This window comes from Cyanistes caeruleus, chromosome 20, assembly GCF_971803275.1.
Source record: "Cyanistes caeruleus chromosome 20, bCyaCae1.hap1.1, whole genome shotgun sequence".
In the NCBI taxonomy this organism is placed as follows: Eukaryota; Metazoa; Chordata; class Aves; order Passeriformes; family Paridae; genus Cyanistes; species Cyanistes caeruleus.
In genome coordinates, this window is record NC_141720.1 from 6,466,603 (window position 1) to 6,481,353 (window position 14,751).

The 14,751-nt window shown below is 38.5% G+C and overlaps 1 protein-coding gene across 2 annotated transcripts in view; it reads right to left on the bottom strand.

Moving 5' to 3' along the window:
• The window catches only part of AK8 (adenylate kinase 8), a 65,699-nt gene that overhangs the window by 43,066 nt on the left and 7,882 nt on the right, over positions 1 to 14,751 (bottom strand). For both annotated transcript variants that reach the window (XR_015278199.1, XM_086858290.1), the window contains exons 5-8: positions 10,034 to 10,102; positions 4,219 to 4,300; positions 2,586 to 2,657; positions 1,798 to 1,998 (exon numbers count right to left, since the gene is read on the bottom strand). Coding sequence is in view for 1 of the 2 variants with exons in the window: in XM_086858290.1 (XP_086714416.1) it covers positions 1,798 to 1,998; positions 2,586 to 2,657; positions 4,219 to 4,300; positions 10,034 to 10,102 (424 nt within the window). In the remaining variant the exon portion in view is untranslated. The remainder of the gene's footprint in view (positions 1 to 1,797; positions 1,999 to 2,585; positions 2,658 to 4,218; positions 4,301 to 10,033; positions 10,103 to 14,751) is intronic.

Here is a 14,751-nt window from a genome sequence, read left to right on the forward strand (position 1 = left end):
CAAGCCATGCAAGTTTTCCAGGGATCAGTCAGATGCCAAGGCTAAACTTTCTGGCACTGATCCCACCTGCCATGGTTGGCCAGAAGCAGCAAGGACACATCTGTACAGGCTCTGATTCCTCTGGGATTGCAGTGGATACAACTAAAGGTGAGCCCAGACCAGCTGCAGCTTCTCTCAGTTTTTGTGAGATCTTCAGTTCCAATAAAAGACTCTCTAAAGTGTCCTTGTAATAAAAGAAGTATTTTAGCCTAAGGAATAGCTTAAACAGGACTGTTTGTATGAGTCATAAGCTGTATTTAAAAAGCACAAAATGATTGGTGGGGAACATCCTGAGGATCAGGATTTTAAGTGCCATTGTCAACATATTGCTCTGTACTAACCACTTTTCACAGAACCCTCCCTTAGATGCTTTGGTATGATTAGAAAATCTTTTCTAATAAAGAAGCACCTCCAGCAAACTCCAATTTCTACCCAGAAGCCCTAAAGTATTGAGAAACTAAAACTGCAACCACATGGGATTGTATCCATCTCTCCCTGCAGTAATGGAATCCTGCACTGCCCAGCTGAATTGGGTGTCACATCCCACATTAAGGCAGCAGCAACTGCATTCAAGTTCACAAAATTTTATAATTGTGTGAAAAAACCCACAATACTGCTCATATTTATGAGCAATCTCCTCTTTTTACCAAACTCTAGCTGGGGCAATAAAAATCTAAACAAAAATCCTGAAAAGTCCTACCAGAAAATAGTGTTTGCTGCATGGCTTCCTCAATATCAGCTACACAAACAGTGCTCCAGTTATTCTGAACATTTTCCACAACCCAGTGTATTGAAAAGCACAAACATTACAGGCAAAGCACCCTGCTTACAAATGATGCTTAATTTGCAGTAAATAACCAAGTTAATTAGGAGTAATGATCCCCTAGACAGTCTCCACATCTAATTATTCTTTAAAAAAAATCTGGCTGCTTGATGCACTGCAGAAAAAAGATCTAGAGAGGATTTTTTCATTCCAGTTTTCAATTTATCTCACTACATTATTAATTAATAATAATTAATATTCAGGCACTCACATTTTTATTTACAATTCAAGGCATGAATTCTTTATGAATGATGATATGAACTTTTAAATTTAATTAAGTAATTTAGAGGTAATTAATGTGTAAATTCAGAATATAAACTTCCTACTTGTTTATCTTAAAAGTGCAGCACTTGTTATTAAAAAAAAAGACCTTTTTGAGATGCAAAATTACTGGGATATAAGAGATTATCTTCAGACTGACAGCTACAAAGTACATCATCAATTGGTCTTTCTGGCAGTTTCCTTATTCTCTTCTAGAAGGATCAACATTAAAAGTCAGATTGCATTACAGTCAAGCAAAGGCAAACAAGAATTGTTGAGCAGGAAAGCTCCCAGCACAAACAGCTTTTAAACAACGAAATATTCCTGGCTTTGAACTACTCCTCCTTGTTCTCAGACTTTGGAAGGTACTGGCCCTTTGGGAGATGAACAATTGAGCCACAGGGCTCCCTTTTAGAACAGAGACTCACAGAAATGACAGTGACATTTGCTCTACTAAATCAGCTCTTCCTTGGCAGGACTGTGAGCTAAGAATTTCCAGTTATCTGCACTTACTCCAGTAAAATAATTACCAGGAACAGCCCAAGTGCTGTTCTAGAGAGAGCACAACTCAGCTGGGAGCCATCTGTGTTGCCTAATCCTACACACTGACTCTAACAGCCAGGAACTACGCCTCAAACAGGACTTTCTCAACTTGCCACAAAGCACATATTTACCCTGTGAGAGAACATCCACGGAGGGCTGGTCTGCATTGATGGATTTCAGAACTTTCTGGTAGATGTGGAAAATCTCTGGGAAGTTTCTGTGATATTCCAGCAGCTTCTTGGACACCTCCTGCTCAGAGAGATCTTCTGGTTCCACCAACCTCTGCTGTACCAGGGGGTCACTTGGCCAGTCAAAGGTTGTGTGGAAAACCTCTACAGGGAACATGGTTAACAACAAAGAGCAGGATTTAACAGGTCTCTAGTTAAGAATACCCCTCTTAATTCCACTCCTCAAAACATCCAACCTGTTTATTTTTATTGAGTAATGTCAGGATTTTATCTCGTGATGGATGATTGATGATAAAACTTAGCAGACAACATGGAGCTGAGTCTATCTGACAGTTTATTTTTTTTAATAGAAATGCTTTTATTTAATCTAATGGAAATGATTTTATTAACCCTAAAAGCATCCCTGCACCTCAAAAACAAAGCAGGACCTAGCAGACATGCACAGAAAAATTATAAACTCATATGGACAGATCTAACCTTTAAATATTCTGTACTGCCATAGTCCACTGTTTGCAGGCTCAATACTGAGCTTTTTATTTTATTTTTATTTTATTGGCACAGAAAATGATGCGATGTCAACAAATACCATTTCCAAACAACTGAAATTTATAAGTATAAATTCCTACTAGTTCTTAATGGGATCCCATTTAAATTTTAACCCCATCAACAACGTTTCTGAGACTAAGCAACACTCCAGTCTGCAGTGGAGGTCAGGAGCAAACATACTGCACCTTGTGTGAGGGGATCGAGCCTTTTCCCACCACTCCTCTCAATCAGCACAGTGTCTGGGGCATAGAGCATAACTAGACAACAAAAAAGGAGAAAAGAAAAAAAAAATACAAAAGTGTAGCTCTTGTTAATTATTTGCTTTGTTATTGCTATTTATTATTGCTAATTGCAATTGTTAATTTGCTATTGTTCCCTGTAACAGTTCAGATGTATCCAAGCACATTTGCCTCTTTTTTATTCCCCAGCATTCTCCCTGCAAATATTTTACTTCACTTTTAATCAGAATTTTGCTTCACCTAGTAAACAATACAGTGGGATAAAATATCCATGAATCCAGTATCCATGGGCACAAACTGTCCCCATTATCCAAAAAACCATCACCACCAGCAATAAAAAACTGTCTCTGGAGGCTCAGACAGAAGTTCCCACTGAGCACTCAAGACTGATTCTCTTCTGCACCACAAACCATTACTTTTCACCCAGGTATTTTGGTGGTGAGACCAGTGAAACTGATTTTTTTATAATCTCATAGAGATGTGTTCAAACTTGATTAGAAAGCATCAAAAGAGGAAGAACCTGTCAGTTCCCTGGGCTGCTTTTGGGTAAGCATCCTTGAAGTTAAACACTGTAATTTAATTATTATTTTCAGTGCATTTGATTACAGGTTTCAAACAAGTTCTTTTTATGACTTTCTTTTCTGTATCATATGGCTTTTTCAGACACTTTTCTCCCTATTAAGGTACTCAAACACTGTAAATCTCATCTCCTCTCAATCTTCTTTTTGATTAACTAGACAGACTGAGCTTTAAGATTCTCATTCAGGTCTTGGTGGCACAGGTATAATTGTGAGCAAAACTCAACTTCAGATGTTATTAGGTATATTAAAAATACATGCAAGTACTAGACATTAAACATTTTTGCCTGCAGTAACTCTACTGCAGTGATTCTGAATTCTTCTTTAACAGTTGAATATCATCTAAATCAAATCCAAAGTGACAATTCATCAAGTTGGATAAATTTTGTTCACTGGCAAGCTTTGCATTTATCATTTCACACTGCTTTCCACACAATTGCAGTAACTTTTTATATTCTAGGTAGGTCCTTTAACTATAATTTGGGACAAGTGGCTTCTCCTGTATGGCAAGGGCAGTTGTCAAGGTCTTGTCTAGTAGCCCTTTGCCAGTAAAACATTCCACCCAAAACCAGTCTGAATCCACCCCCACTCGGAAAGGTCAAGCTTAAAATCATCATGTTTCCACTTCATTTGGTAAAATTTACATTCCCTAATTCAACACAAGCATAAATTTGTGTTTAGTATATGAGGAACTAGTTTAGTCTGAGGGTAAAAGCTGATTTTTAGAGATGGAAGTCAGGAGCAAATCTACTTGTAGCTGCTCAAAAACACTTGATGTAGGGTCTGGAATTTACAGAACTCTGACGTGGAAGAGGAAACAGGTGTGAAAAGAAGGGCTTAAAGTCTCCCAGGTTACCTCAGGCTTTCAACCCTACTCAAATATTCTGCTGTCTGATGACTGTCTCCAGCACTGCTATTGAATTTACCGAGGATTTTTTGAGACAAACCCTTCTAGTCTTTCCTCCTGGATGCAAATCACATACAAACCTTGTACTGCTTACCAACATGCCTAGGAAAAATGCCAGATGATTGCAGCATCCATGCCTGTTCCTGATTTTCAGGGAAGCCTTCCAAAATCCATCCCTATTGAACAAAAACATGAAACAGTTATTGATCCTGAAAGAGAAAAAAAAACCAAAATTCATACTAAATCTCGGTGCTATTTACACAAAAATTACCTCATTCTGAACCTTCCACAGCACAGTATTTCTCATGGATGCTTGTGAGAGAAGAAAGCAAACATGGAGCACTGATATTTTTGTGAAATGCATGCACTGATTCCACTGCCACACAGCAATGGGAACTTATGGATTGTAGCAATGATTTTTTTCTTCATGTTTCAATCTTAAAAATAAAAACAAACCAACTTCTATCTCGAATAAAAACAACCCAAAACAATTTCTACAGTTTTGAAATATTCAAAAGGATACCAACCCACACTGTGTATATATATATTAAAAAAAAGGAGCTAAACAAATCTAAAGACAGAGTTAATGCCAAGAATACTGAGGAAAATATGCATGCTTTCATTATTTTCTTAAATTATACAGGAAAACTCACAGTAATGGAACCAGCGTTCCCAGAGCTAATGAAGCAACAGAGCAAAAGAAAGAAAAAAGAAAAAAGAGCCTTTTGCTCCCTTAAGTCCTTGTTATAGCCAGCTAAGTGTTGGATTGAGCATCTTTAAAAAAACATTTACAGATCTGTGAAATACCATCGGAGAGCTGCAGCCTCACTCAGTTTTTGTCTGATGCAGTATTTGAAATCTAATCCACTTCCCAGGCTCAAGCCTGAATCTTCTGAACTCTCCCTAATTTATCTGTTTGTTGCCTGAGCACACAACTTCTTGCTGTTATATCCCATCCCTCAAAATAACTTTGTGATACCACAGTAAATCTGGGAGCCATTTTCATGCTGAAATAAAGGAGATATTTTAATATTGCATTAGCTGGCAATCATTATCATCTCCCATATAAATCTGGTGCTCTGTCAGTGTGGGGTCCAAAGGTTCTCCAAGTATTTCAGGGAAATCTATCTCCAGGACTTCTGTGGGATGGAACAGGCCATTCCAATTACACAAGAAAATAGAGCAGACTATTTAAAATTCCTTAATTAGCCTGGTTTCAGGAACATGTCATCCTGCTGACAGACGTAGAAAATACAAGACTCAAGTAACTGCAAGCCATTTTTGCCACTCCCAGTGTTTGCTCTGCCAAATTAGAATGAACCACTGGCTAAGGTCACACAGGTGCTGAGAAATCAATTTATCCCTTGGGACTTGCAGAAGGCAAAGCTGCACAGTGTTTGTAGTGCTATGCCAGGAACTTCAGCACTAGTTTGGAATATATTGTGTACAAGATATATATATATACATATAGACCCAGATCTTCTAGGGAGAAATGGCATCTGAGCTCTGAGGCAAATAAATCAATGCCAATTTACACAGACCAAAAATCTAGTTTATTTTCTCCACTCTGAGTGCAACGTTTTTGGAAACTATAACAAAAAAAATGAAAAAAAACCCACAAAAACCACCCCACAAAAGCTGAAGTCACTATTGCTTATGGCTCAAATCACATAATGTGCAACAGGCAGTAAACACAATACTCTAACAATCCATGATCCATACTTCTAACAATCCACAGCAAACTTCAATAGGTTTACATACAAATTTCAAAGGTCCTTAAAACAGGCAATAAGCAATTTTATATCAAGAACTTTTGACTATTTAGGGAAAAAAGCTCAATAAATAGCTTCCTACAGAAAATATATTTTAAGGCATTAAACAAATGAAAAAATCAACACACTGTACAAAAACTGAGCATTTTGGAGCTCAGATTTCCAAGGTCTCTGAGTTGCAGGGTATCAGTCAGTCCCTAATTAGAATATATTATCCATCTACTTGACACTTCAGTGAAATGTCTATTCCAGCACAGAGCTGCAGCTTTGTTCAGAACAGGTTTATTGATATTCTGCTGCATTCCCTCTCCATACCCCCAGTGGCTCAGTTCTGTTTTATCACACATCAAAAAGGCCGTATGCTCAGGGCACCCCATGCACAGCTCGGAGCTGGAGGTCTGAACAGCTGCAAGTAGTGTGGTATCACAGGAGGGACAAGCTCCAAGCAGATGTCACAGATAAAATAAAATAAAAAATAAAAAAAAAAAGGGGAAAAGAAAAAAAAAAAAAGAGTGAAAAGGAAGTGTGGCTTGGGAATGAAGCAAGAGGAAGCAAGACACAGCAGAGCAAGACCTGACTTAAAATATGCCTATCATGCTTTATGCAAACACTGGTCTTTTTTTGCCCTCCTGACTATCATGAAAGTGTAATTAGTAACTTCACATGGTAAATTTGTTTCTTTAAGAAGCCATCTATTTTTGGTTCTTGATAGCAGTAACCTTCTATCCAGGCATGGACTGCACCTGATCACATCAAGGGTGGAATGAAGGGTAAAAGTGAGACATTCCATGGTGCCTGTACTCTGTGGTCACTGCTCCCTCTCTTCCAGCTGGGAACCTCCCTCCTTTCCTACATGAACCCTGTAAACAGAGATTTTGCAGCTGCTTTAATGCCAGGTGAGCTGCTCCTTGGAGACCCAGGCCATGCTGAAAAATCAGCAGCAAGGAAGCACTTTCAAAGCCATCACTTTCTTCTCCAGACTTCAGGAATCTGGAGAAAAGGAAATGCTCAAGGTCATTCCCAAATGTAAATCTCCCTCCCTTGCTGGCAGTTCTCTCAGCTATGATACCAAGCCTACAGACTTTCACACTTTCCACCACAATAATAATGACTTGGGTATTCAAGTTCCCTCCTGTTATTTGACCTGTACATTCTCCATATTTTTTTTAATTACCAATTCCAAAATCGACACTGCCTTTGAATAAAGAAAAAGAAACAGCAGAAAGAAATAATGCTGAATTATGTGGCATATAAGAAAAAAAAAACCTCAGCTAGAAGCATAAAGGTCATGAATATAGCTGTTTTTAGGAAAACAAGTAATCACAACAGTTTTTCTACATTATTATTCAGTGGTTTTGAATAAGTATTACATGGTTTTCACTGCCAAATAAAGAAAGGGGTCAGAAAATAACACACACACACACAAATATTATCAGTAATAGCTTTGCCAGCATGGATCTAAAATTCTAGAGAGTCTAAGGAGTGCAGCAGAAATACTGACAACCCAGCTCTTGCAGTCCATCAACATGAGCAGTATGGATGAGGGAAAAAGCTCAAACCTTGCCAAATTTCCCAATAGAAAGCAACCTCTTATGCCCCACATTAGTTCTGTCAGCTGAGTAAGGTGGAAAGATGTTTTTAAAAGTTCCATTCCTCTCAGAAGATGTGGTGAATGGGCAGATTCTCTCCCTGGATAAATCTTTGTACCATCACTTTCTTTGCATGGAGCTTCACAGAGGAAAACATGATTATCTTTAGCTATCAAGGTAAAACCAAACAGAATCAATCAAGGTAAAACCAAACAGAGTCATTGTTCTCTTTGCTTTCCCTTTCAAGTGCAGCCACAAAAAAAACCACCAATCTCAAGTAATTCTGCCACTCATTGTGTGAATCACTGGCCTAAGTTTAGTTTCTAAAGATGCTAAGCCTTTAGGAAGGTGGCTCAGCTCTCTCTCTCAAACACATCCTGAGCAATCTCTCTCCACTGGCTTTCTCCAGCTCCATGAATTCCCTCCACAACCCAATCAGTCAGAGGGGCTGCAGCCAAGCTGTGCTAACCCTGCAAGATGAAAATTCTCTATATAAGCCTCACAAGAGCCAGGCTGGAACATAATGTTTGCAATAAGTTTCCTGTGTGTGCCTGCAAGACCTCCCCACCTGATCCCTCGCTGTCCTGACTAGGTTTGTGTTAGAAAACACATAACACAGGGCCTCAGCAGAGCAGTTGATCAATAAAAATGTTCTCCTTAGAGAACACCAGTGACATCTATAAACCTGTGAGTGTCAAAACAACGGTACAAAAAATCCTGTATTCCTACTGTCAGTGGGATGAAAGCTGTACAATTAATGCCAAGCCAATGACACCACAAGGAGAAATAAAACAAACAGCTGGTGGTACTGTGGTCCAACATGCTGTTCCTAATCTATGAACACTTTCAGTGAAAACATGCTGACTCATGTTTTGAAAGAAATGGCATAAATCTGGTCAGTGATGAAAAAACCTCACTGCATTAATTGTGAGTTACACACAGAAAATATTACACTTAAAATGCATAGATCCCCCTTCAAAGGAGAAAATAATTTGTGGTCACTTTGTATGTGTCTATCTATTAATGTAAAGATTTTTAATAATCATCACACTATTGAAAAAAAAATCATGTGTTTTTTCCTATAACCTGCTGAGACCTCAGCTAGGGTGGTAACATCCATTCCATTCTTGCTGAATGTCAGGGAAGCTTCATAAAGGGGATTTTTTCCCCCCTGGTTCTGTAAGACACCCAGCACTGATTCAGTGCTGCTGATGATAACAACAGGAACATAAAATGCAGGCAGGAATCTGTGCAGCTGCTGGCATTTTAACCACACTGTCACCTTACTCATACATGACCTAATAATTAAAATAACTCACTGAGAGATCCTTCCCTCATTATTGACAGGAGAACTAAAGCCATGCCAACGATTATAGAGCACAGGGGAAAAAAAGATGGAAAATAAGGTGGATACAGCCTGTGGAGAGCAATGTATTTTTACTGACAGTAAAACTCACTTAAACACTGGGAAAAGTAGCTGTTGAAAACATATGTTCTTTTAATCAGGGAAAGAGACCTATGTGAAAAAAGGAGCATTTTTGAGAGGTTTTAGAGCTCTTGTTATAAAAGAACTAAAAATACCACAAAAATTAACAAGACACTATACCATATGTGGTTTTAAACAGGTTATCCTGCCTACTGAAGGGCCTAGGTTCTGTGGGGATTTATTACAGATAGAAAAATACATCAAGTGCTACCAGATACATAACCTAGAGTAATGAGTTTAAATGAAGTAAAATAGCTTAGCTAAAAAGACCTTTAAGGAAAACCAGACAAACCCATATAATTCAAGCACAGTGAAAAGCAATACAAAAAGTTTAATTCTACTTTGCAAATTCAACATTAATAGGTAAATTATAAAGTCTGCAGTATTTTATGAAGAAAAGTTGATACCATTCAGGATTTCTGCAAATCCCTTTTCTTTTTCTTTCTGAGGATCAAAAAAAAAAAAAATAAAAAAAAATCATTGTTTCAGTCTCCCAGATGATGAAACATGGAGCAAGAAACATGGGATCCCACACATTTGAACACAACTAAACCTATTCAGTTGCCTGTTTGTGTAAGCTAAGAGTGAACATATTAATTATCACCCAGAAAACAACATATTCAAGTGCAGTGTTTCCTAACACAGAAGAAAAAAAAACCCACAATGAGAAAAAAATAAAATTTAAATTAGTAACACTAAGACTCTTTTCTTCCCCTTGGCTCAAGAGCCAAAACCTTAACAATATTGATTTCTATCTATTTTCTGTTTATCTGTTTTGTCCACTCCATCTCTGCCAGTTGCCCCAGGCAATCAACAAAGCTCTGCTTGTTCAGCCTTTGATCATCTCTGTGCTGGAAGATTAGCATATGCATACTCTCATCCTCCCCTTTATCCTGTTAATAAAGCTCCAAACTCCCTGTGCTGATGTTCAAGAAAGCAAGCAGCTCGGGAGCCCCGATGATTTGCCCCCATTCCCTGCTCTGCTCAGGACTTGGAATGCTAAGCACCAGGCACGAGTTGTGTAAGTGCTTATCCATCCACCCTCTGAGGAGCAATTCTTACTTGTTTGATGCAGTCCACGTTTGACAGACGTTCCTGGATCAGATTGGCCCAAAGCGCATTGGGAATTTTCTAAAGAAAGAACAAAAAAAAAGGCTGAATATTCACAATTGAGTTCAAAAGGAATTTTACCATGCAGGCACGTCGTGGGGAAAGGTGAAGTGAGATGTCTTCTTGGAAATAAAGAAATAAATAATTCTGTTCGAGTCCTGGGTCATTAACATGAGTTAATGACAAAGAGTTAATAAGGGCACAAAAACCAGTGTTAAAGGGAAGCTGAGCACAGAGCATGAGCATGAATATGAATAAAATGGGGGTTTTGCACACCGACGTGGAAGCAGCACCAAGTTCTGCACACTGACACACACATTGGTCATCAGACCTGCAAAGGGACCTAGAACATCACATCCACAAAGCAAACTTTTAACCACAAGGATCTGACCTTTGAGTGCTCCATGTGACAGAGGGCTCAGCATCAGGGACCTGCCAGCTCTCAGTGACACAGGCAGAACCTCAGACACTGAGCAAACAACACAAAGTGCCTGATTTTCAGCAGGTTTGTTTCACAGCTTCAAGTAACCCTCACCATCCAAAAGGTTTATTAAAAATATATTTTATAGTTGAACTTAGTTTATTTTTAAACTCAGGACTGTGAAATGGGATGGAAACTGCCTCTGCCAATATTTTCAAAGTGCTGTTTAGTTCTGTGACTGCTACTTTGTCCATCTCTAGCAATATTTTGTAAGAAGGCATTTGCTATGTGACAGAAGAACAAAGTTCCTATACAGATTAGCACCCCTCAACATCCTTCCATTGCATTTGATTTCCTGACAAGAAATCAGCAATGCTCTCCTTTCTTCTAGTAAGAATTTGCTTCACTATTTTGTTAATTCAGGCTTTCATTCTGTGCTGAATTTGGTTAAACTCTGTGTTATCCAGTTTAACTCCAAGTCCATGCAGCTCATAACAGCCATTAATCATTTCACTAAATGCCTTGTCTTATTAATTCTGACATTATTAGGAAAATGAATACTCAGAAAAAAAAAAACCCAACCTGCAATCAGATTCTCTACGTCTCAATTAAAATAAATTATCCTTCACTGAACAATGTGAGCTTGAGTCACTGTTTGCTTTAGTTCTATATATTGTGGATTCTCATATCTTTTTCCTAACCAGTCTGAAGGGTGTATACTTTAAAAGGAGTATTTCCATAGGCTTGGAGAGGTAGATAGGGCAAGAATCAGATGCTTCTCTGTATTCAAGATAACCTTTCAACATATCTTTCCAATCTAATTGCCACTAATTTTTAATAATCAAACAATTGTCTTTTAGTAAGACAATTAATTACATTTCTGATCAACTAATCCTGAAACTCATGGCACCTTGAAAAAACATTCTTTGGAGCAACTCCTTTGAATGTCAATTCATACAAGGAAAAAATGTGGCTGATGATGTGGGAAGATACGATTTCATCAGGAGTGGTGGAAATGGTCCCACAGAAGGCACTTTGAAGGAGGGTGGAGAAAGTGCTCCAGAACACACAGAGGAGCTCAGGTGGCCCAGCCAGGCAGCTTTTGCTTATCTCTTTTGTCCCCAGCTCTCAGTGCCTCTCCTCACATCAGCCGTGCACGAGCCAACACTCAAGCAGGTAGCAGAGAAGGAGGGAATGGAATTGCTGTGTTTGTTGAGAGTCAGCAGGTCCCGAGGGTGCTTTGTCAGAGCCTCCTGCAGCCCCTGTCACCTTCCAAAGGGGCACCACGCTGCTCCCAGGGACAGCCAGGGCCTGGCTGCTCCTTTCATGTGTCATGTCAAAACAGGCTGCAGACTGCTGGGGGGCTGCTTTGCTAAGCCTTGCCAAACCAATTTAAACCAAATTTATCCTCACTTCTCTCCGTGCAGTGGTGTTCTTACTCCTGTCTTTGGAGTGGGGTTTGTTGCACAAAAACAATCAAGGACACACATTCAGGTATTTCAGTGTTTTAGCTCCTTCTGCTCTCTGTGGCTCAATTCTCATTTCCTAGGCAGTTTTCCTCCCACTGAGCTGTGGCCTACAAAATCATTTTCAATAGGCTGCTTGCATAATGAATGCCTAATTATTCCACTAGAAATCAAGATATCTGGTACATATCAGGTAGCCCATTTATAATTTATCTCTCATAAACACATAAACATATCGTGAGCCTGGTAGATGGGATTGCACTTCCCAGAAACATTTCTTCCCAGTGACACACATTTGATAGAAGCCAAATCACACTTTACCCGCAGAGCTGTCCCAATACTCAGTGCAGGTAAAGGAAACACTGCTGTGGGATTTTGGTCATCTTCACACCGCTTTTCTATCCACGCTGGTTTAATCACTATTTCCATATTTGCTGAAAAATTGTACCCACTCATGATTAATTTTAAATATTCCATGTTATTTCAGGAACATCATATTTCAATTTCCACGCCTAGTCTACTCAGAGTTATATTTCAATTCCCCTTTCATAAAATTCCCACACATTTTTTGTGGAAGACCTTTTCAGTAGACATTTTTCTTGGGAGTTTTGGATATATTTGCTCTGAAAACAGCAGCAGCTATAAACTTTTGGCTTCTCCAAATTGGCACCTTGGAGAGAACAACAATCAAGTTTGAAGAAATTTACTTTAGGATCCTGAGTATCATGAATGTTTAGATTTAGTTTGTTCAGATAATACACATGAAAGGTTGGTCTTTTTTGGATGCACAAAACTGGAACAGTTTATTTTTGTTCCTTCCAAGTGGCTTACCCTGGAATAGACTGGAATGCTGACCATGCATAGTTAAGGATGCCTTGGATTTTTTTTTTTTCTTCTATTTTATTTCTTTTTAAAAAGCACAGGGACTTGACACAACCCTGGAGCAGTTTTAAGTTATTAAGTATTACGCAAACACCTTAGCTGCAATTTAGTGTAGCATTAAGAGGACACCCATCCCACAAACCCACAATTACCACAGTTGTTTCAACTTCTTATTTCATCCAGTTAACAGGAAAAGTGAAACATGCAATAGCTCATCATTAGACTTCACTATAGGAAAACCTGAAGAGGCTTCCTATTAACATTATAATAACTAAAGATGAGGGAATAATTTGCAATGATTTATCCAAAAAATGTAGCCTCTCTTTCTGTTCATGGAATATTTATTGGTAGCTTGTGGTTCTTCAATTTACTGAATATTCAAAAATATTTGACTTCTTTTTGGAGTATTTTTACATGCAGAATGATCACATGCTGCTTTGAACACTCAATATTCAAAATTCACTACCTGAGCTGTGCTCATTAGTAAGTGGCCAGGTATGTGTGGGTGAATGCTTGTCCAACTTGAAAAATGGAGCTTCAGAGAGTAATCATGGATTTTAAATATGCTTTCCATGGCTTCCTGTGCCAGGAAAACCCAAATGCTTTAATGGGTGAAGACAAAAGAAATGAAATCTTGGATAAAGATGAGTAGGTAAAATATGTGAGCAAACATTTGCAGAGCTTTTTGCAGCATTTGTCCAGGTCCAGTGACACTGGCTAAGTGACCTCAGACTGCCCAGCCTCTGGCTCTGGGGTTAATGCAGCCACAGTAGCCTTAGATGTGAGAAAGACATTAAATTATATTTGTGAACTTCACACCAGACTCTCCAAAAAACATAGCTTTAGCTCCTGCTCTTCTTCTTCTCCACTTATTAAAATGCTTTGGCCAGGACTACAACTTTTTAATGCTCTGGTTATATCCAAACTCATGTAAACATGATGTAAATGAACAACCCTATCTAGGGGAACCCAGAAGTTCCCTCCTAATTCTAGGAGTTACATTCAAAGAAACAAACTCACATAAAAGAACAAAATTATTTTATTATCCTCCAAAAAACCTAGAATCAAACCCAAAGGCAAACTGCACACTACTGAACCACCAGCAGCCTCTGCTCTGTGGGCCCTCCTCACTACCTGATTAGCCTTGACATTTTTGACTTTCATCTTCCACACCATCCATCTTTTTAAATCAAATAAGCCCAAAAGGACACCCTTGAAAGTGCATCTGTATAGTCTGAAATATGTTAATAATTACAGTAATTAAACCAAAGGGAATTTTTGTTTTAAAATCTCCCCCTCCAAGTATAAATTTATGAACCTATCAAAACAATCTTTAATAATTAGAACTAAGATTTCAAAGTACATATTCTCAGTAAGAATAATTCTATATCACCCCATCCAAATGCAAACATTTTTGACAGTGAGTTCAGGGAGTTCAGTGAACTCTTTCCTCTCAGATCTTGAAGTGTTGCATGAGGCATCTCCAAACTTCATTCACTAATCCAGTATTTTATTCAATTTTGATAAACACTACCCTATTTTAGCCTAATTTTCTAAGGAAGAAACCTCCTTATCACACCATCTGCCATCTCAGTAAATTACAAATCTGTTGGCCAATTGCAATTCTAAATTGGATATAGCAGGGTTGTAGGATTCCCACAGATAGGAAACTGCTTCAATTTTTATGAAAATGGGTGATAAAGAGACAAAATAGAAACTCAGGCTAGTGGACTTGTTAGAAAAAGTCACAAAAAACCAAGACTTCTTCCATTCTATTTCTCATGGAATACCTTGACACTGGAGAAAGGAATCAGCCAGAAAGTCAGGAATCAGATGCTTCTCTGTATTCAAGATAACCTTTCAATGTATTTTTCTAATCTGTCACCAACTTTTAATAATAA